At 37.4% G+C, this 24,198-nt stretch overlaps 1 protein-coding gene across 2 annotated transcripts in view; it reads left to right on the top strand.

Annotated features, from left to right (window-relative positions):
• The window catches only part of abat (4-aminobutyrate aminotransferase), a 31,439-nt gene extending 9,384 nt beyond the window's left edge, over positions 1–22,055 (top strand). For both annotated transcript variants that reach the window (XM_069710146.1, XM_069710147.1), the window contains 15 exons: positions 90–232; positions 5,822–5,919; positions 6,022–6,051; positions 7,887–8,004; positions 10,465–10,514; positions 13,175–13,255; positions 13,570–13,662; positions 14,676–14,738; positions 14,834–14,897; positions 15,809–15,957; positions 16,654–16,791; positions 18,207–18,374; positions 18,793–18,939; positions 19,543–19,654; positions 20,214–22,055. In XM_069710146.1, the coding sequence (XP_069566247.1) occupies positions 163–232; positions 5,822–5,919; positions 6,022–6,051; positions 7,887–8,004; positions 10,465–10,514; positions 13,175–13,255; positions 13,570–13,662; positions 14,676–14,738; positions 14,834–14,897; positions 15,809–15,957; positions 16,654–16,791; positions 18,207–18,374; positions 18,793–18,939; positions 19,543–19,654; positions 20,214–20,335 (1,503 nt within the window). In that variant the 5' untranslated portion in view covers positions 90–162 and the 3' untranslated portion in view covers positions 20,336–22,055. The remainder of the gene's footprint in view (positions 1–89; positions 233–5,821; positions 5,920–6,021; positions 6,052–7,886; positions 8,005–10,464; positions 10,515–13,174; positions 13,256–13,569; positions 13,663–14,675; positions 14,739–14,833; positions 14,898–15,808; positions 15,958–16,653; positions 16,792–18,206; positions 18,375–18,792; positions 18,940–19,542; positions 19,655–20,213) is intronic.
• Positions 22,056–24,198: the final 2,143 nt, after the last annotated feature.

The following is a 24,198-nucleotide window of genomic DNA, read 5'->3' as shown; positions in this document are numbered from 1 at the left end:
CCTCTCCCTCTCTCTCTCTCTCTCTCTCTCTCTCTCTCTCTCTCTCTCTCTCTCTCTCTCTCTCTCTCTCTCTCTCTCTCTCTTTGTAGGTGACTTGGAAAAGTGAAACCCTGAGGGCAGTTTCTGCCTCTCCTCACACTTCTTGTCCGTAGCCATTTTGTCATGGCCACCTCCTTGATCAGCCGTCAGCTCGCTCTCTCCCTGCAGAAAAACTTGTGGCTCAGTGCTCCAGGTAAATCCGTCACTCACTCAATATCAACTCACATCCTGTTTAATCCCTTCAGTAGATACTGTTCCATTGGGCAATGGCATGATGCTTTGTTTGCAACCGTTGTTTTGTTGATTAACCTAAAGCGTTAGTACACCTGTTTACATATTAGTCATTTCATAAATTCTCAATGACCACCTTTTGTCTATTTTGTTTCTTTAGCCATTTTACAGATTCGACTACAACTGTTTACTTAAGTAGACTGTTAGGACCATCAACAGTGTATGTTGTTTTTTGAGTTGTGGTAATCAAGTAATGGCAGAGTCTGAGAAAGGAGATGATACAAAAATTTGATCCAATCAGATTTTTGAAAAAAATGCAAATAAATGTGCATTTGCCTCACTTTGACAGATTGTGAGGTATGTGTTGCAAATTTGAGTATTTGATTTATTTTTTTTGGATCAGTTTGTACTTAAATACCGACCCCTAATATTAAGTTTGGAATACTTCATGTAAAAGAGTGAAAATAGAAGAACATTATGCAAACAATGTAAATGTTTGAATCAGCCATGTGTCAAAGGTCATCTCTCCTGTCATTCATCAACAGGCCAATCTGTTTGTGTCATATTTACTCCTTCAGCCTACCCATTCAGTAAACACTTGTAACCAGAATGATATACAGTTAGTTTAGTTTCAGTGATATTTTTTCAGTCGTCAACAGCATTACAGGCAGTGCAACAACTTAGAGGCAACTCGGGGTCTATATGGCACCTCAGAGTAAGAAATCAGTTGTAATCGGACACAATTTCCCAGTGAAGCATATTTGATCCAGCTTTTAGCTTTAGGAGTAAACATATTTGATAATTATTTGCCTTAATTTTTAGTGTTTTGTTAACTATTATCTTACCTGTGAAAGAAATTATATTTTATGCAGAGATGACTTGATAATTTACAACAGTGGACTTTTAAAGAGATACAAACAATTTTTAAAAAGGTTTTCTGTAAATAGCAAAGATCAGTGGGAAAAATGCAGTTATACAGCTGGGGTCTGTCACAGCAAACAACTTCAGCAGCAAGCTTTGATCGCCTCAGCTAATACACACATGGGTCCTCAGTAAGAGTGGACTGACACTTGTTTTTGCCTACAGTCCTTGGAAGTCACTCATTAATTGTGATCAAGTCTATAATCAAAAGCTGAGTCAAGTTAAACATCAATAGGGACGCAATTAATTTTGCTATCAACTTTCTCTGTGGTGGTTAAAAGTGTTACTCCTATCGACAGTAAGTGAGTTAAAGGTCTCACAACCATGACAAAGATCAAACTACAAGCAAAGGTTTTGCCTATCTTTTTCTCAGTTTTTTTTTTATAATGAAAATGATTTAGATTATTGGATGTATGACTTCCGGCACATTGTTCATTCATTTAGGAGGAGTTTAAGGGAAAGTTTACAGTATTAATTGGAATTTATTCAAAGTTTATGCTTAGTTAGTAATTGTATTAGTAATGCAATAGATCAACTGTTTGATTTTATTTTTAAAAGGTGTGTGAATAAAGATAAGATAGCATGTGGATTCCATTTGCAATATTTGGGAATGAGTGACGAAGGTTATTGTTCCCTTATAACTGTGGGAACCCTTGCTAGACTGTTCTCTTGTGCGAAAAGAATCAGGGAAGAAGCGAATGGAGATAGACCTCTCGGTTTCTCTTTCTCATTATCTATTTCCTTTGAATTTTGTCTAGTATTTAAAATAACTTTGGACTGTACCACATTTTTTGAAATTTCTTAGCTGAGCGCAGTGTAACGGACAAACTGAGCCCCTGAATCAGGAGCTTGAGACGGCTTTTTATTGCCTGACCTCCCAGCACCCATCTCCTGGCGTCAACACGTAATTTGGGTAGAGTAAGTGCGCAACACACTACCCGACTCCTCGGGTCTTTCCCCCTTCCAGTGTGCCTCCAGGTACTTTGTACCAGGAGGTCAAATGTCCATGCCCTGATTCGTAGGATTCGCCGCGTCTGGGCTTTGGCACAACGGACCCAGCTGAAGAGTGCGCAGTCGCACTCCAGCGCCCTCCTCTTGCCCTGGCCAAAAGGTTTGGCTTTCAACCTGAAATCTTCCCCTCCGAGTTGAGTCCCAAAACCTGGCCCCCCGCTTCGCGGGACCTTTACTATTTCCAAAGCGGGTAATCCTGTGGCAGTCCGTCTCTAGCTCCCAGGTTTCATGAAAGTTACCCCATGACAGTTAATACATCTTAATTTGTGGTTTGAAAACAGGCCTAAATCGGAGCTTCTCATGTAGTGCAACAACAACCATATACTCTTACATATGCCTCGGGGTGCAAATCAACGTCGTCAGCAGATTTTGCTAGGGGTGATGCCAGCAGACTAAAGGAAATGGTAGGGCCTTATCTTAAGTTAGAAAGCAATCAAATTTAAACACAAACAAGTTTGCATCTATCACGTTTGCTTAATAATTTTTGCTCGCACCTATTATTTTGAAAATGAAACAAAACTGATGCGACTATTCAATTCAATTCAATTCAATTCAACTTTATTTATATACCGACAAATCACAACATAGGTTATTTCATGGCACTTAACACATTAAAGTCCTTACAGCAAGACTTTACAATATTATACAGAGAAACCCAACAATTCAACAATTCCCACATAAGCTAGGAGGAAAAAACTCCTCTTTAAGGGAGAAAAGCCTCCAACAGAGGGAAGGAAAAACTCCCTCTTAACAGAAAGAAACCTCCGACAGAACCAGGCTCAGGGGTGGGCGGCCATCTGCCTCGACCGGTTGGGGTGAGAGGAGAGCAGAGAGAGAAAAGGACAGCATAGAGATAGAAGAGAAGAACTGTTGGTGGAGACGACAAGCGCAGAGCAGAGACATGCAGCTCCATAGCGGGACATCTGGAAAAGAAAGAACTTAAACTATGCGAGTGAGGGAACTGAATGGAGACAACAGACAATAAGAAAAAGATATGGGAGAGAAAAAGATGGTGAGGTATGAGTCAGCAATTTGGATCAGCTGCAGGGTTTTTAATGAGTACTTTGGACATCCTAACAACAAGGAATTACAATAATCTAACCTAGAAGTAACAAACGCATGAATGAGTTTTTCTGCGTCACGCTGAGGAAGGATTTTCCTGATTTCATTAATATTATGTAGAATACTATACTATACTATACTATACTATACTATACTATACTATACTATACTATACTATACTATATTCCTGTTTCATTTCTCCTCTTTTCTTAAATATTTCTGTTTATTGTATTGTAAATTGTGATTGTTATTTGGCCCCAGGGCTTTACTATACTTTACAATAATCTTCACAGTCAACCTGCATTCATAACATCATATTTTCAAGTCAATCAGTATCACACAGGCCTGTCTTTTGTTGAGTTCCTTTTTAAACATTTTGTGGATTCAGACATAACTGCAAATATGTTTTTTCTAAGAGTTGTGTCAAATGTTAGGATTGCATTCATTCATTCCCGTCTGTGTAGTATGTATTTACCGAGATTAATATCTAGCATCTATAGGTTGTTCTGTGATGTTTAGCAAATCGTAAAGCCAGCATTTAAAATAGGGAAAATGGCTTCCATCAAAACCAAAATAAAAAAAAGAACTGTGCCTTCCATTATTTTTTCTAAACGAGGTGTTTTAATATGATGGAGTAGTGATTGTATTCAGGCCACAGAGTAGCAAATCTTAAAATATGAATGTACTGTATGTAATCAACATAATATAATATAATTAATATGTAATTACATTGATCCTAGAAAATTCCTCTGTATATTTAACCCTGTGCTACTGCAGCCTTTACATTGCACTCTTTCTAATCTGACGGCATTCAGTTCAGACTTGTGATACGTGTGTCACTCTTCTGACATTAGATTACCATGGTGACTTGGCCACCATGATAGAGAATCAAAATCCGATTTTGCTGTTTGATTAAACAGTACATGACTGGAAAGGACTTAAAGGTGAACCCATCATTCCAAGAAAAGCCAGCTCAGCTGCCCATATCCGTATTATTCACCAAAGCTCAGGACAGAAGGGGATTTTTGCTAGTTAAATGAATAGGTAAATTCAGCGAGTTGCCTTGGGGCGCAGCTCAGTGCAACAGTCTGCCATTATCACATTATTGTTAACCCTACACCACCCCATCATCATCAATATCAGCACTGGCTTTCTCAAAGCCTGCTGGAAGCCATGGTCCTATGAAGCCAGTAGAATCACAACCGTTAGATATCAGCCTTATGTCTTTCAGGTCCCACTGCGTTTTGAAAAATCTGATTGCTATGAATAAATAGCGTACTTGTGCATTAAATATCTGATGTAGCCATTTTGGTCAGGTTTCTCTTAAAATAGATCAAATATCTAAAGAGACTTGCCGGTTAGAAAATTAATCCTGAATCCTCTATTGTGGCGATGTGGGGCTTGTCTTTGTTGACCCCCCACTGCATGTCAATGCTCATCTCTCTCAGGGTAACAACTACGTTGAGAAGACAGGACTGCAGTGTACTTACACTTCCTGCGAAAAAAATTCCACTTGTCCCTCCCTCCCTCCCTCCCTCTATGGCCCTAAATAAGGTTGTCCTCCAGTTCTGATTCTCTAGGACATCATGACAATCTCAGCACTAATAGGTTTACACACAAATCTTTCGCTCAAGTTGAAACACTTTCAAATCACGCGGACATGTCATATTGCCCAATGCAAATTTGCATATATTTGCATCTTTGCATTGACTTAGTTTGTAATCACGCCACAAAAAGAAATTTGCTTCACGCTTTGTCTACACAAACCACGAGGTCGATTTAACTGTGACATCATAATGTATTGCATTTCATGCCATAACTCAGGAACAAAGGGAAAAATTAGAACCATATTTTACATTGGCTCGGATTCTGAATGGCTGACACTAATTTTGGATGTCAGCCCTTAAACTATGTTGATTGTATAAATATTATTTGCTGTCAGGTTGAAGATGTATGTGAAGAATCCAAATTTTAAATGTTATAGCTTCTTTGCAACAACAACCATATTTCAAGTATTGTCACTGCTGCATTTGTACACAGATATCAGCGAAAAAGATCCACACATTGTACCGATAGCTCCCTGCAAGTTTATTTTAACAGATCTATTTTTTTATTGAACAAAAACATTAATCAGATACAGTGATCACAACAGTAACATTTGCCTTCAGTTTTTGTTTTTTAAATTAGCTCTTAAAGAAGTATTTTGTGTGTTTGCCTGCACTCTGTCCATTTGAAAAGCAGTAATGACAACAATTTTATTTTGTTTTCTGCTGTGACAGAATTCAGTGTGTAGAAGCATCATTATATTTGTGTTTTACCGATTGACTACTACATTGCTTTTGCTGACGATTTACCTTTCCATGAGGCAGTGAACAGAAACCTGTTTTCAACTAAAACACCACACCCAGAATATAGAGATGATCAAAACGTGCAAGAAGCTTATTGAGAAATCTCAAACCAAATTATGTTCACATGTGAAAACACATAACACTAAACACTGAATATTTGTGTATGTAAATTTTTTTAATTATGTTATTTATTATGCCTTCTCCATCAGGGTACAGATTTGTCAGCAAGGCAGCTGCAAAGACCCAGGTGGAGTTTGACTATGATGGACCCTCCATGAAAACTACAGTCCCTGGGCCACGCTCACAAGTAAGACACACACACACAAACACACCATTCTATTATTCCATCACCAACCACCCCCTCAGGTCCTAATATGTATCAAAAACTTTTTCTTTTTTTTTTCTGTAGGAGCTGACGAAACAACTGGGAGACATTCAGGTGAGCTGAAATGTGTGTGCTGGTATGTGTGTGTCTGTGTCCCAAGTGAGTTGGAGATGAGGACGTGTCCAGTTGAATGAAGTACAACTCACTTTCAGTTTATTACATTTTCTTTACAGTACATGTAGAGGGAAACCCAACAATTCAACATTTCCCAAATAAGCGACAGTCAGGAGGAAAAACTCCCTTTTTGGAAGAAATGTCTAACAGAACCAAACTCAGTACAATAGAGTGAAAAGAACAGTATAGACAAACAACAACCAATCAACACTAGACAGGTTGATGGGGCCAATAACCACAGATTAAAAAAAAAATGCAGCTTCCAAACCAGAGATACCTTTAGAATGCAGACACAAAGTTAATATTGACATATAAATGCATGCAGAGTGAAAGAGAGTAGAGGAGGATAGGCATGGAGGTCCCCCATCAGCCGAGGCTATAGCACCAGTACTATGGGATGGGTTAGGATCACCTGAGCCAGCTCTACCTATGAGCTTTATCATAAAGAAAATGTAAGCTTTAATCTTAAAACAGGGAACGGGTTCCCTTTCTGGCTTGCATAATGTCTACTTTATAAGCTGAAAATTAAGGAAATATAGACCAACTTTTGTGGTGTCATTAATTTTGTATATTGTATCAAAAAGGCGTTGTGTACATTTTGTTGGACTTTTTGGGCTCATGCTAGTACAACGCCAATATGTGTCAGCCCCCAGTCCTGCGTATTTTTAATGAGGCAATAGGAGAGAATCGGCTGGTCTCAAAAGCATCTATTATAAAAGCATCAGAGTATCAGATCTCTAGCTAGGAGCCCAGACCATGTGTCCCTGACAACAACAGAATGTGTCAGTTCGCGAAGTCTGACTGACTGTCTGTCCCTGGCTCCTGTATTTTATAGTACATTGTATAGGCAGTTCCTCTGGGGTGGTGGCTTCCTTCAATTGGCTCTCTGCCCGGTGTGTTGTCTGCATGCCGGTAGCCTTGGCTGTGCACCTGGCGCCGTGATGTCGCCAATAGTCACTGCCTGTACATTTGTGATACATGTGCCCCTATCTGGAGTTGTCCCCGAGACAGTGTCGTGTGCGGAGATTTAGCAAACAACAGATACATGTGCCCTTATCTGGACAGTGACGTGTGCTGCGGAGATTAGCAAACAACAGTGAAATATCAGACAGTGAATACGCACAATTTTCTATCTCCTTTACTAAAATTGTGTAAAGCTTTTTGAGACTACACAGTGCCTGTGTGTGTGTGTGTGTGTGTGTGTGTGTGTGTGTGTGTGTGTGTGTGTGTGTGTGTGTGTGTGTGTGTGTGTGTGTGTGTGTGTGTGTGTGTGTGTGTGTGTGTGTGTGTGTGTGTGTGTGTGTGTGTGTGTGTGTGTGTGTGGGGCCAGATAGGCTCTCCAATTATGTTAACTCAGTGAACTAGTTAAATAAACCTTGGAGCGCAACTGCTGTTCCACATATAGTAGCGCTGTCCATCATTACAGTGTATATGGTCTTGTTTCAACCCAGGGACCACCTGGTTCATCTGAGATCTAAAAACCTAGAGGAATACAGTGATAACAATAAGTATGTTTGTATATACACCTATAATGCCCTGTTTAGTTGTTTACATCTTACAAAAATAGAAGCATCTGTCTGCTTGAAGCCTCAGTTCAATTTAAGCACATAACCACACACAACTTTTTGTATTTACAGTCAAATTATTTGTGTGTCACATGGCATGGGTATTTGTTGTTGTTGTCCGTGTGTTTGCTGCCAAGTTAATGCAGGAGTAACATGACCGATACGTACTTACTGTATGGTGTCCTTAATACAGAACATGTCTCTTCCCAGAATGTTGGTGCTGTCAACTTCTTCTGTAACTATGAGGAGAGCCGAGGGAACTACCTGGTGGACGTGGACGGCAACCGCATGCTGGATGTTTACACTCAGATCTCCTCCATCCCAATCGGTCAGTTGCAAAAAATCCAAGCTATATATTGCAGTATCAATACATCTTATAAAAGGATCAAATTATTTGACATTGTCTGATTTTGGCTAATACAATCAAATGCTCAACAAATTAGGGAATTTGATCACATTGGTGCAAGGATACAAATCCAAAACTACCATCAGTATGCTCGTAATTTTAAACTTGGCCTGTAATGACACTCAAAGATAATATAGGTAAGATTTATGGGGAGCTATTGTTCAATTATTGTTCAATTTAACACTGAACAGTAGAAATCCTACAGCATCCTAAGTCTTTCACAACAATAATAAGATCCTTCACGATATTTATCGACATTAGTCTTTTAATACATTTGTATTAAAAGACTAATGTCCAGGTATGAAAAAAAAATGCTCTTTTTAAAATAGATAATCAAAGATCCAGTTGTGCAAAAATAAACCACTACTCCAGCTTCACTGCAGTATCTCCAGCCTAATTGATGTTATTTTTCAAAACCATGGTTTCAATTCCAAGTTGCAGGGCCTCCATGACAGAGGGTTTTTTGTTGTAGCCAGAAACTCACACACTTAATTAATTCAGTATTTGAAAGGGCCTGACAACTGGAGTTGGTAACTGTTTCTGCTCTACTTTCTTATGTAACTATGGTTCTGAACAGAACAGAACAGAGAGAAAAAAAAAAATTCTACCTCAGCCTTCATTTCAAATGTCAGTGCTAACATGCCCTTGTTTTTTAACCAGAGTTTTTCCACACAAAGCTTTTATAACTTAATGAAATTCATATACCTGCAGAAGACATGTAGATGCCTCAGAAGAATGCGTCCAAAACAACGCAGAAAATAATTTCCAAAAGTGACCATCGTTTAACTATTGAGACAATGATGTTATTTGTTAGTAATAACCATTTTACAGAATAACTGATGGTGTTTTGAATGTTCGAAGGATACATTTACATGACAATGAGGGTATTGTGAAACAATGTGTCTTGTGTGAGTTCTATTTGTCTTATGGGGGAAGTTCCTTGGTTTGTGGACTACAGATTTGCCCTCCAGCATTCAAATGACTTAAATGGAAAACCGAATTAGAATAGAACCCCTCATTTCCTGCCCCCCCCCCCCGCCCCTGCCCCTCTCTTCCTCTCTCTCTCTCGCTCTCTCTTTGTATTGCTGTCCCTCTTTTATTTGTGTGCATCTGTTTGTGTAAGTGTCTATTTGTTTGTGTGTGTGATAGCTATAGGCAGCATAGCATTTTGTCAAACATGATTTTCATTTTTAAGGTTTAAGTATGTCCAAAAAAACCTACTTTGTTATGTTAAATTTGTACATTTAATTTGTAATCAGTATTTTTTTCTCTTATATGACCAGGGGTTTAAGAATGGCATATCAAATATGATATTTATGGTCATAAATTGAGTTTGATGTCGGTGTATTAAAACAGTTCAGAATTGCTCACTAAGTCTGAAACAATGGCGTAACAAATGTTTCTGAACTTTAATATGTTAAAAGGAAAACAGCTCATTCAACCCCAGATGTGAGATTGAAGTTTCGAAAGAAGGCAGTGGTAATACTGAGAATGTATAAAAGTGGAACATATGATGGTACCACACTGTACTCTGCTGGTTGGGAGTGGAACAGCACTGCAAATATGTAAAGCAGTCACATCAGTTTAGGTAAGATTCAAGATTCAAAGCTTTCTTTTCATGCAAAGAAAACAAGTTGCACTGTTGATACAGAAACATACTCTCATCTACAGTGCATATCATACAAACAGACTGATAACAGGATATGGACAAAATTATTTTATCGTCCATACTAACATTTTCTTCATAACATGTCTAAAATATGGAGTCATGATTAGTTTGTGTTGTGCCATAAGACTAAGTGTTGCGATATAGACTTATAACAAGATTAATGAGTTTGCTAGAGTCTGGATCTTGACACTGTCCAAAGAGGACAGCTCAACTACCGAAATGCTTTCAGCTTAATTTCTGTAGCTTACTGAAGCTCTTTCTATCTATGAAACCAAACAATCAACTTATTTACTGACAGTTCCTTGCCATCTGTAGCCATGGTCCATTAGCAGTGGTGTTCACTGGTTCTTTGAATACGGTTAGCCTTAATTACTTCTGTGTGTGCTTTTGTTGCAGTTTTCAGAGGCGTATTCACTTTGTTGCATTGATGGTGGACTTTGGGGCCTGCATTTACAGTCTTGCATGCTTGTTTTCAGTTATACAGTGTACCCAAGATCAAATACCCTTCACTTCAAGTTAAAAATAATAGTTATTGTAAGTTGATACAGTTTTTAACCACTTACATTTTTTGTGATATTGCACAGGGATGTATTCAGTTTTATTGTACATCCTCTATGAAAAACAATGGCTCATTTAAAAAAAATTTAGAAGTAAATATTGTATGTGTATTCGCACCACTTTGTAACTCACCCCCCTACTCTGTCTTCCCTTAGGCTACAACCACCCTGCTCTCCTCAAACTGATGACCAATCCCAACAATTTGGTAGGTCCTCTCCACATCCAAGATAATTTGTGTAATCGGGTAAGGGCATTGAATCATCTTACTCAATGATACATTGCAGTCCAGTAAAGTAAATTATACAATTTTCACAGAAAATAGCAGATTCTGTTCAGGCAAAGGATATATTATGTTAATGGACCACAGTTCTGACATCCCATACTCACCACTTTTCTTTTTCAAAAAGCTGCTGGTTTCATCTATTAACACTCTAATGCTTCTACTGCTGTCTGAGTAGCAAAGACATTGCTTATTCCCAAGTTCACAAAGACTTTGGCACCAAAAAGCTTGCATCTAAAGAGAAGACTGCATGTCCCCTCAAGAGAAAGCAAAATGATCAAATGGTTATCAACCCACATACAGAATGTCATATATATATATGTGTGTGTCTGTTATATATATATATATATATATATATATATATATATATATATATATATATATATATATATATAGGTGCTATATAAATACTTGAATGTGTTAAGAGGCTCTGTTGACATAGAAATGTACATAACCCATATTTATTCTAAACAGCTCGCCCAAATGGCAAAGTTTGGACAAGCTTTTTGTATGCTGTATGTTTGTGATGATTTTTGTGCTTATGGCATATGTCGGACCTCAGCACGGTCCACTGGCCAATCTTTCATGTGGAAGAAAGCACAGAGCAGTCATTAAGTCGCAGTAGGCATGTATCACCTCAGAAAAGAGTCACCCAACCAGAAGAGAGGGCCACTGATATCAATGTCCCCTAAAGGTACATACACAAAACAGCCTATTCTTGGTAGAGCCCCCGAAAGAACCTATATGGAGATGTTTTTTGAGAGTTAACACCACTCATGAATATTAAGTCTGCAAATTAAACAATGGATTAGTGTAAAATATGGGCCCCTTCTAAAAGAAAAAAAAATTCCCTCTTGTACATTTAAAGACACATTGTGGATTTATAAAAAAAATCTCTCTGGTGAATGTTATCAGTGAATGGAGGTTATACTCCTGAGTAGTAAAAGCATTTTAAAGGTATTTCAAAAGTAAAACTTAATGACCTGAAAACAAAGTATTTTTGCAATTAAACAAATGGTCTTTTACATTTTGATTGTATGTCCTTTTGTATACAGTTTTCTCTGCTTCCTTCTCACTGATCAGAATTTTGCCCTTACCTGCCCTGCCCTGACTTTTTGTTTGCAGTTCTGACACATTCATCTCGTGGATGTCCGTCAGTTCATCTGTCAGTCAGTCAGTCTGACAAATACAATTAAAACAAACCAGAAAAACAAATTGTGTGTTGGACTTATGAAGCAAGTCTCTATAATACAGAAATGTAGACTTACTATTAGGTTCCTGCTGTAATGAAAATATGACAGCAGCAACAGTAGCAACAAACAACAATATATTTAGTAGCAGGGACTGGAATAGATCATCTCCACAGAGCTGGCAAATCTTAATCCACTGTTGTTTATGAGCAATTAGTGTTGTTTTTTTAGTAGTATAAATCTCAGTACGCCTGACCGTTAGAAAACAGTTAATATCTTCTTCCTCCTTTTTTTGGAGGAAAGCAACAAAGTCTCAGCTGGTCTCCTGCTAATCTCTCCTTCACAACTTTATACAGTTTGTGAGAGCTGTTCACACTCACAATAAACCACTGGCTATCATTAGTGTAACAATGTCCAAACTAGGAAGTCTAAAAATGAAAATGTGTGTTCAGTGTCACACATGTAACACTGTAAGCAGCTAGTTAGCTGCTCAATAACAACTTAATGAGCTGGCACTAATCACATTAGCATACAATACCTTGCAGACATCAGATAGGCTGACTACATGTGTAACATTCAGTTGTTATGCTAATTAAAGTTTTACACAAACTGATAGTATTGGCTATCCTAACAGAACAGCCAGCACAAAGCACAACAGTCAGACTGTTTCACGTAATACAATTTAGCAACTTACTGTTGTCACTAATGTGTGGTTACTTTGAAGACAACCGTGAGCCTCAACCAGAAGTTCCCTTGCAGTGGAGGTCTGCAGCCAGACGCTTATGACCATTAGAAAAACTCATTAGCCAATGACACACACTCCTGAAAAAACTCACAATTAAAACGGCAAACAGCAAACAAAAAGTCAGGCAGCGCAAAACGTGAGCTGACAGTGAGAGCAAAAGTGTAATCATGGACAAAGGAGTAGACGGAAATCTAAACAAACAAACAAAAAAATAATTAATTGTAAACAAATAATTCAAAAAAGTAAAAGACTGTTTACATGATTTACACGTCATTTGTTTGTTTTGCTTTTGAAAGGAAATTTTTCTTATTGAGTTTTATTCTCTTAAATTCAGAATTTTTTTTTCATATTTGGGAGATTCTTTAAATATTACACCACAAATTTAATTCCATAGAAATTGTGGTTAGTTAACCAAAGAAATTTGTGTGTTTTGGCTTGTCTACTTGTATTACATTTTGGGGCCATAAATCTGTCTACACAGTCCCACTGTGGGGGGAAGTAAATGTGATGTCCCCTGAGGTGGTGTGTGTGTGTGTGTGTGTGTGTGTGTGTGTGTGTGTGTGTGTGTGTGTGTGTGTGTGCGTGCGTGCGTGCGTGCGTGCGTGCGTGTGTATTCCTGAATTTATTAGTATTTTCTGTGTTTTCTTCAGAGTGCATTTGTGAACCGACCTGCCCTGGGAATCCTGCCACCTGAGAACTTTCCAGACAAACTCGCTGAAAGTCTTCTGTCGGTTAGTAAAACATACACACACAATACACACACACACACACACACACACACACACACACACACACACACACACACACACACACACACACACACACACACACACACACACACACACACACACACACACACACACACACACACACACACACAGATGTATAAGTATGCACACTAACACATATATTCGTTTTGATAAAAATTTTATTATTGTGATTTTATGTTTTTTTATTTAGCTTTCTGTAGACCGTGTTTAAACAGCAGCACTACAATCCATTTTTCTTCACCGCCCCTCCTTGTTTCTGTCTTACTTTCATTCAGGTGGCTCCGAGTGGAATGAGTCGTGTTCAGACAATGGCCTGTGGCTCTTGCTCCAATGAGAATGCTTACAAAGCCATGTTTATCTGGTACAGGGTAAGTGAGTTCACATCCAGGCCATGTTAACAGTTACCTGGTTAACATAGTGTAAACTAGAAGACTGTGTGAAAAAAATATGTTTATAACAGCATGAAGCATTATTTAAACTGCACCTTCATTATGCTGGGAGACAGAAAAAAGAGAGAACAAAGTTAATGTGGAAAAAGACCAATTTTTCAAACTTTCAGCAGTCATCTATGATAATCTCTCATATTTGTCAACAGATAAAAACGAAATAATGCCAAAGACAAATGGACTAATGACCTTATTATTGTATTATGCAAAGTAAATATTCCTCAACTACTTGCAGAATCCTGGGCCGTAACCCCCAGTTAGTGAAATGGTCGCCTCCCCAGCTAAATAACTGTTATTCTGGTTTGTTTGTTTGGTTGTGCTACCTTTTAATTAGCCTTTTGCACTCAGTAACCTACTTTTTTTTTGTCAGTAATGTTATCTGATGTCGCCACAAAAGAAAAAACTAAATCCAAACCAGGTGCCAAAATCAAGATTGTAATTCAAGCTCCAAAAATGCTAGATCCAACATTTCCCACAATGCAACTGGATAGTGATAAATCCAACTTAAGAGAACCACGATGCCAAGAGCGTAACATTGTTTTCATTGCTGGAAAGTACTCCCTGTGATGAGTCAAATATGATGTGCTCAGTTTTCTTGGCTAGGGTTGCTGCATTCGATAAAATTTAAAAACATACATTTGTGTGCCAGAGAGAGAAATATAATGTTTAACAGAACTTTAGTCAGGGGTCTCCAACTTTTTTTCTCTGAGAGCTACTTTGAAAAAATGTAAGTGTCAGTGAGCTACATTTATTCGCAGCTGAACTCCACCAAACCAGCCGAATAAGCTTCTTTTATGTTAGCAATAACAAATTGATATTCAACACACATGTACTCAACCTTGAGAGCTACCGGAAACATTAAATATTATTGAACCAAATGTGAATTCAGCTCCACCTCTGTATCAAGCTCCTATCCATATTTACTTTTGCTTTAGAACAAGGAGCGAGGCCACAAAACACCATCTGAAGAAGACCTGACTTCCTGCATGATAAACCAGGTCTCACTATTTCTCATAATTTTTTGCAATTTCTCCTTAAATGGTATTAAATGTTTGCATTTTTGCTGCTGCTCACCCTCCTTTTTCTATCTCAGACCCCAGGTTGCCCAGACCTTAGTATTTTATCATTCATGGGAGGTTTTCATGGAAGAACAATGGGTATGTTAAATACTTGCATACATATAAATATCAGTGTTCTCTAATAGATTTGTTACTGTAGTGAGATGAAGAAATGGAACTTAGAGCTTCCTCATTGTGCTATACTGAAGATATTACACCAGTATAGCAGCTCTTCCCCTAACGATCTAGATCTATTGAATCGGGTCAGGATGAAGCATTTTCTTGACAGAGACCTCTGTCTGAGAGCTGCGCACTGGCTGATGCTCAGACACCCAAATTTGACTTAAATGTGATTTCTGTCCAACATCAGCATAGTGGTGCTTAGTAAAATTTTAAAACACTTGTGTGGACGTGTACAACGTGTATTTGTATAGTGCAGCGTTGAGGGTGAAAAGTGTCCAGTGTTTTATACAAAATTTTTGGACCATTTTGAGTTCACCATCTGGTTACTTTTAGTGCACTCCATGTTACCAAACTTAACAGTGCGCTCAAAAATAGTACGTGTAATTAGGATAGTACATAATTTGGAATACAGCTCTATTTGATTATTCTGCCTTGCACGTTAACGGCCTATTTTTTTCTTTCCTATGTGGAATTAGATGAGCCTGCTAGAATAAATAAAATAAGCAGGAAGTAAACAGACCAAACCACATGGGGTGAACAAAATAGGAAATATACCAAGGCTAACTAAAAGGGCAGGACCATGACAAATCTCAAATATATGTAACAAAATAATGTTCCACAGTTGCATTTTCAAAGCTAGTAGAATTGGGTTAGGTATTATCATCACATGCCCTGACTATGGAAATCTGAAGTCTTTGGTAACACCAAAAGTTAAGTGAATATACAGTATAAAACTGGCAATGATTATTAGATTAATTGGATAGATACATGAGTTATTATTCCAACATTATAGATTGTGGCTTACACAATCTGTTTGCCTTGTTAAGGTTGCTTGGCAACAACACACTCCAAAGTAATTCACAAGCTGGATGTGCCATCATTCGACTGGCCGATTGCCCCGTTCCCCAAACTGCAGTACCCACTGGAAGAGTTTGCCAGAGAGAATGCCCAGGAAGAGGCTCGTTGTCTGGAGGAGGTAGGCTGTGTGTAGGCTATCCACATGCTGAAATGTCTTTGGGCAAGACAGTGAACCCCAAGTTGCTCCCAATGGCAAGTTCTGCTGCCATTTGTGTATGAATGTTTATTTTGTGTGTGTGAGTGGGTGAATGGAGGCCTAGTGTAAAGCACTTTGAAGTCATACAAATAATAAAGCTCTGTATATATGTTTGGACCTAGTGCTGGCATGTGTGCACAGTCATAAAGTAGGCCTACATTCTATATAGCCCAGACGGCAGTCACAGCAGTTGGTTGATTAACTTGTATTTAGTTCCTGATTCTAATTTACCATAGCCTTGCAAGGAAAATAGACAATTTCTAAAGAATATTCAAAACTTGATTCTTGGTAATTATACATATTTATATAACCTTTGGTGATTCATTAATCAATAGATCTTTTAAGATATAAATTACATTAAAAAAAAAATTGAGTTCAGAGTTATTTAAGTTTTGAGTTTTTAACTATAACACTAAAAATCTCTTTCTATTCACATTTAACCAATTCATATTTTCAGTGTATTGGCTAATATATAGTAAGTTTTGCCATTTTTCTTATATTAATTTATTGAAATGTTTCATTTAGTCTTTAATATTAAAACCTGAAAATGGCTCTTCTAACAAAAATAGGAAATTAAATGGTGTGCTTGTGCATTGTGACTCTTGTGTGCATTTCTAGGTGGAGGATCTGATTGTGAAGTGGAGGCAGAAGGGTAAGCCAGTGGCAGGGATTGTTATTGAACCAATTCAAGCTGAAGGCGGAGATAACCACGCCTCTCCAGACTTCTTCGGAAGACTCCGTAACATTGCACGCAAGGTAAAAGATATCACTATTGCAACAGAGTTTTTAGAAGTTCTCAGCATGTTTCGCTTATTTTGAGGTGCATCAACTTGTAAGACAAACTGGTTTGCAAGCTAACATGAGATGCATCAAGTATTTTGAGTCATAGGTTGTAATAGCCGTCCCTTGGTAAAATAACATCTTTCAATAGAGGAGTGATTGGATAATCAACACTGGATTGGGATGCATTTTATTATACAACAATGAGGACAGACTAATGTAGGTGAACTGAGTGCTAATTGACCACAAAGTGAATACTCACTCATACATAATACTATTAATACCATAAATATGTTGGTTGTCTGGTTTTGTAACTATGTTGTTTGAGCCTCTTATGACTTTAACTTTATTTTACTTCACTGGACTTAGCTCCCTGATAGTCATGACATTTTTAGAGACAGATAGAGCCACGCCCATGAGCATTATGCCATGTCAAAATTTTAGTGCCCTAATTTCGTACCAGCCCAAAGCTAGTGTAAGTGCATATCCAAGGGAATTTGAATTTAATACTCTCAAGTTACTTTTTAACTATGCTTGCATCTTGAGCCGTGCTGCGCTGAGATGGGTGGAACATCAAAACAAGGGGTGTGTCTGTAAAGATATCCCAGTGCAATGCAATTTTGGTCTTATTCTTTAAGTTGAGCCGACCAAGGGCTATTTGAGTTACTTCAGTGGGTAAGAGCGCACATGAATAGGCCTCTCCAAAAACACACGGACAGTTTTGGTGGATAGTTTTGTCTTTTTTTTTTGCAAAATAAAAAAACCCGTTTTGACAGCACATTTCTCACTGCAGGGATTTGTGGTATTGGGCTGTTTACAAAGTACAATTTACATCCAATCATTCCTTGTGGCAGTTCAGATCCAGAAATACTCTTAGGACATCTACAGCATTTGGATGGAAAAACTTGTATTATGCGGTGTACAATTTACCCAAGAACAGATTTATTTTGCATCTTGAGAGGCAATAAATTGATCAGATGCTTTTGTACCTTTAACACAAGATTTCCTCTTGAATTTTTATTTGTACAGTATAAAAAGTTTAATTTATTAAACTGGTTGTCTTTTACTGGTTTAACCTACTAGACATGAAGACTTGATAGTTTTTCAGCAAACCATTTGTGCATCAATGGTTATTTGGCATGTGCTGTCGAGTTAGGGTGTGCAAGCCCTGTCAATGTCAACAGTCATACAGTGGTTTCTCTGCTGGGATGCAAGGTTCTAGTGGAGGTCTTCCGTGCATCTTTGTGGAACTGAAAATTGTAGTTTGGCCCTGAATGTGTCTGTTTTTTAAAAACTTTTCTTTTTCCTTCCTTTCCTCTTGCTTGTATTCATGATCTGTCTACCTAAGTCATGTTTCTATGTCTTAGTACATTCATCTTTTATCACCCTAGCATGGCTGTGCTTTTCATGTGGATGAAGTTCAGACTGGTGGGGGGGCCACGGGAAAATTTTGGGCCCATGAGCACTGGGGCATGGATGACCCTGCTGACATCGTCTCCTTCAGCAAGAAGCTTCTGACTGGGGGCTACTACCACAAGGATGAATTACAGGCTGATAAGGTTTGTAATTTGTTTGTTTTGTCTTTGTCCTGGAATAAAATTCGAGTCACAAAAGAAAAAGAAAAAAAAAAGAAAGAAAATCGGATTTATTGAACACAGTTACCACATTTGGACTTTTTGCTAGTCATATTCAGTACATAACAAAGAAGGTTCATGCATAGATTTCCAAACTAGATATGGATCCCAGGTTGAGCTGACATGCAAAATACAAGACACACATCACATTATTTACAAGACTTACAACACAAAACTCAGCAGTTTTTAATTTACACAACCACCTCATGGGTACAATCAAATTACCTTAAAGAAAGACCATCTTTTTTTAAATTGGATTTTCAGTGTTGGAAGTTAAAAGCTGTTTATAAGATAAATATATTTTATTTAAGCAGTGTGTTTACTTGCGTTGTCTTTATTTCAGCCGTACCGTATCTTCAACACATGGATGGGTGACCCATCAAAGAACTTGTTCCTGGCTGAGGTTCTCAATGTGATTCGTAAAGAAAACCTTCTGGATGAAGTGACCCGTTCTGGGAAAGCCTTGTTAAATGGCCTTTATGAGCTACAGGTACTGTGCTTGTGCATATTTAAAGTCACAGTTTATTGTATGTGCTCCAAACTTGTCTCAATTTAAATATTTTAAATTTTCAATACAACTTGTTCAGGTTTACACTCCCCGAATTTAAGTGACCCATGTCAGCAATTAATGAATAAGAGCATGCATAATGCAATATGAATTGTATATATTTTACATGTCATAAAGCAGCTTTGCCATTTATTTAATTGCTTTTGCTGCAGCAGAATATTAATTTATATTTTATTGTTTTAAAAATTTTGTTCTGAATTTATTCTTCCCACACAGTAGTAAAAAGAAACCTGTCAAATAAGTATGGCACCTGTAGGGAGAATTGAGATGAGCGGTAGTAATGATAAAATCAATATCCATGCTGCCATCCTGCCATATTATTAATACTGAGTTAGCTACCCCCTAAATATGTGTGGGGGTATTAAACTATTGTGTAAGTTGGAATCAATGATCAGAGTAGCTTTTTTGATATTTTATGTTCTCAATCATAATCATGGCTTTTTTTTTTTTTTTAGCTCGGGTCATGCTCAGTGTGTTTATGACCTAAATGTGTGTGAACATGACCTACATTTGTCTGATCCCCAGGCACAGTACCCTGGCATGTTGAGCCGAGCTCGAGGACAGGGGACCTTCTGTGCCATTGATATCCAAGATGATGCAACTCGCGACAAACTCCTGCTCAAGGCCAGGGACAGAGGTATAAATTATAATAAAAATATTTTAACATTCATGCTTTTTTTCTAACTTGGGTGGCTGTTGTTTTTTTCATTCTTGCACCCTCTCATGCTGAGTGGGTACTGCAGTTTAGTTTAAGGTGCGGACACTCATGGTTTGGCCCTGCAGGTTAGCCCCTGATACGAGGATGCATTGGCAATACAGCAAGCTTTCCAAAACTAAAGGATGATGTACTAAACTGTTCTTTACTGAGAAAAATGGTTTTTCTATAATTCTCTTTGCATTATCAGTAACTTAACACAGCTCTTAAATGGTAGAAAGTGATGACTAAACATTCTTTTTTTAGGGCGTTGAACCGTAACAGCACTTGTGGCAATGAACCTGGATATACCTAATCTCATAGTGTTTAATAACTCAGTCTAAGGAACAGTTTACATCACTACATTCAAACTGAAAGTGTGTGATTTGCACTGTGTAAATTAGTTTTAAAAACAAGTTGTAGTTTTTACCACCAATGTTTACATGAAGGTGGACACCAGTCAACAGTGTGGATATATAGTAACAGTGTTTGTCATTGACAGGTGTCCTGCTGGGAGGATGTGGGGAGCGATCAATCCGTTTCCGTCCATCACTGGTTTTCAAGGAGTATCATGTTCACCTCTTCCTCAACATCTTTAATGATGTGTTGGCCCAGCAAAAATAAATCCTGATCCTGAAAGAACCTAACTGAAACTACATATGTTTGAGTTCATCCAGAATGGAGGGAAGGAAACTCCAGACAGTTTATGTCATGATAAGCACAATTCATACAATAATATATTGTATCAAACTTTAATTTCATGATCCAGGGCCATTTTAATTTCTAACAGTGAATATTGGCCATCTCTATAGGCAGAAATAATAATGACGTCCTCTCACTTGTGATGCCACAAAGATGTACCCAGAAACCATTCAAAGCTGATGGCAGTGATTATTGCTGCAATAGCCAAGAAGTTTCATGCTTTTGGAAAATAAATCTAAACATTGAAATGACTCCAGAATCATTCTCATCTGGATTCATGTTTTTACAAGTAGACTGATTAGAGTACAAGTACTCTTGATTAAGTCATGACAGACTGCCCATCATGTCAGCAAAACAAGCACTAAAAAGGATCATTGTGTAGGATTTAGGTGGATCTATTGGAAAAAATCAAATCTAATGTTCATAATAATGTTTTCATTAGGTAAACTACAAATTGTTGTCTTTTTGTTGGCTAAGAATGAGCCTTTCATATCTACAAAGGGAGCAGGTCCTCTTCCCCCTCTGTGTTAGAATGGGCAAACCGAATACTGGTTTGAGAGAGGGACTTTCACGTTTTTATGTTACTCAAAGACCACCATGAGTTCTCCTTGGAACTCATTGGGTTGCAGTCTGCACCCTCCCGTTAGATGCCACTAAATCCTACACATTAAAGGAAAGATTCCAACATTTTAGAAAACAATCTCTATTTAAGACAAAGTACTGGAAGCGCTGAGAAATCACCCAACCACATTTCCAAATGTAGCAGTTTGACATTCAGACAATCAGTCATTTCATTTTACATGAATACTCATTGATTTCTGTGGTAGTGTTTGCTTGGAGCCGTTGATCTTTTTCTCTGAAATGTTGTTTTCAAAGGTATTCCTGTAAATCAAGTTAAATCAACCTGTAAGGCTGTGTTAATTGGCTATTTTTGTGACAGTTTTTCTGTTGTCATTTTTCTGGTTCTGGCACAAAAAAATTACATCTTCATTCTAAATCTGGTCGACAAAACTGTACGGTTTGGATGTTTTTCCAACCAAGGAAAGTAGCTGCAACACAGCTGCAGATGCAACACTTTCAGAATCTGTGAATGAATCTAATTTCAGAGATTAAGGGGTCTGTTACTTTAATAGGTATCAGATCAATAGATAAATGTAAACAAATTGAGAAAGAACCTAATTCCTATTAAACTTTACTTAATGGCTCAGAACAAAGTGTTGCACACAACTTCTTTTAGTGCTCATATGCCAACATCATCTCGCCGCCTAACTCAATCAATGAAGTTATCATAGTTTGTTGTAAGAAGGCAGACAGTCGTCCTGGATTCAGACTCCTGTGTCAGTGATGACTCCATGTATGTCACAAAACATAACTGCCAGCTTGCATGTCATTTAATGCTATCTGTTAGAACTATCCATGTTATGATAATGACTGTTGTGTTAGGAATGACTTTCCAGCTTGAAATGTTGTAGCTCAGAAAAATGTGATTCTTAAATTGACCATGAAAATGACAATGTCCTAGATTAATTCGTGCTTGCATGTTACTTAAATGTTCTTTCTTTTTGTCACTGGCCTCGGAGCAGTTATCTGTAAACCCTGGGTGAACACATTCATTTTAATCTTGAACAAGAGCTTTATTTCAGATTTATTCTTAGAAACCCATTTCTTCATTTAATTATCAGTTTCACATCTCACTTGATTATAATTTCATTTAACATATTTCATTAATGAGACAATGCAGATAGTGGTAATAGTGGCATTGAATTATATAGAACGAAACTGACTATTTACACTTTGCATCAAGCTGTTTTTGAGATGTTGAGTGCCGTTTGTCTTTTAGATAACTACATTGGCACAAAAACCCAAACACTAAGGTAATTTGATGCCAATCCTATATTACCCAAATTAAAGATTATATACAAGTACAAACACAAACATTACATGAAGTAATAAAATACTAAAAACAAAAACAAACATTATGAATTTTTGCTGGTACTTCAAGCCACTACCTGCTTGTTTAAATGTATTTAGTTATTGCAGTATCAGCTGACCAGCACTCATTCAAATGCAGCTTCCTTGCTAAACTTTTGCATTAGATGAGCTACAGTAAAAATCCCATGATAATGTATTTTTTTTTTTTTTTTTTTATATGGCTTTAGATTCTTGAAGCCATTTCATTCCCATGCTAAATACTCTTCAGATGAGATTGATTGGTGTAGGTTCACAGATGTGATGTACCATTATCTTCACAGACAGTCAGCTGCTATTAGTAACTAATAGGTATCCAATCAGGTTTTGTCATTGTGATTGTCTGTTTGTGTTTTTCTTATCCTCTAAAAACACACTACACAGTTGTACTGGATGTTTTCCTCAAATGTCCAGAACTGCCGGCATTAGAATGAGCCCATTTTACACTCGAAAATTAATTTGGGGGAAGTGGCACAAATGTTGATTTTCGGAAGATTTATAAGGTAGAGCGGTGCAAGTTGCCTCGCTGAGATAGACCCAAACAGGGCTAACTGTAGCTAAGTATCTGAACTTGAAAGCACAGGTCTATCAAACAGGGTGCTATATCAAATCATGAGTAATACGAAGCTGTAGTAAAGTTTCAAACAACTAGCACTAGCAATAGCACAGGTCTTATAAATACTTGCCATTTTGATCATGTAAATCTGCTTAAGCTGATTCTGTAGGATACTCCAGACCTTAAGTGTTGTCTGTGAATGTTCCATGGAGCTTTTAGGCAAGTGTTAGGAATGTGAACAGGTTTATAAACAGTGTTTACCATATTGATTCCATTCTTTATATTAACTTGATACGATGTAACACAAATATACATGAATATATTTGCATCTTTTTACATTCATGTTGCATAAATTATATCCCACCTAATATAAATATTGAACATAGTTCACAGGGTCAGTTTGTCTTGTATGATTTACACTTAGTATTAAACATACATTTTAATGAACATGTAATGAAGTCAGTAGGGTTGGATTTGTAGAGAGCGGATGTTGCTCAATACGATGGTGATGATGACAATAGTGCCTGTCTCCTTGTTGTCAGTCAGTATTACATAGATTATCTGTAATTTAAAGAAATGACATTAACTACTTGCACTTGTGATCTAAGATAAATTATAAATGTAATTATTTTAGATGGCTCTAACAGTTGTCAATAAAACATTCTGTTCTTGTACTGTGATAAATAAATTAAGTTTTGAGTAACTCAGTAATCTTGTGAAAGTTCATTTTTGACCCATTCATTTGACAAAAATGAACAAATCAATAATATTAACACAGGTACTAATTAACAGCTATATAGTTCATTAATCTCAGCAGACTATATATTGCATGCAACCTGTGACAACTGATTACAGTAGATTTAAAAAGTGGTTGACCAGGAGGAGTTCGTTTTTGTTTAATAATTTCCTGGGACAATTCCTGAGAATCTTTATAACTAATTAATGTTGATTACAGGGATAATATAAATTTCACTGACAGGAAAGCTCCCTTTAAACCCAAGTAAATATCAATTGATTACTCATTTATTATTAGAAACTATATGTATTGACATATTCCTTTCATCACCACAAATGGGTAATGAAATCGAATAAAATGAAAAACTTGCTCTGGTTGCTGTTGTATGTTTTGAATTTTGAAGGGTACCGATTGAACATTGTCCATGGTTTTGAATAGTACCAAATGATATAATAAAGTTTTAATTTGGAACTTCAATTGGGAAAGTATTTTGAAATTTCGGACCTGATGACAAGATAAAGCTTT

Source organism: Brachyistius frenatus, unplaced genomic scaffold (genome assembly GCF_029030835.1).
Source record: "Brachyistius frenatus isolate BFR_SWC_R1_liver_20210118 unplaced genomic scaffold, ASM2903083v1 Contig_90, whole genome shotgun sequence".
Classification (NCBI taxonomy): domain Eukaryota; kingdom Metazoa; phylum Chordata; class Actinopteri; family Embiotocidae; genus Brachyistius; species Brachyistius frenatus.
Note: the sequence above shows the minus strand (reverse complement) of the source record. Positions and strands in the feature narration are given on the sequence as shown.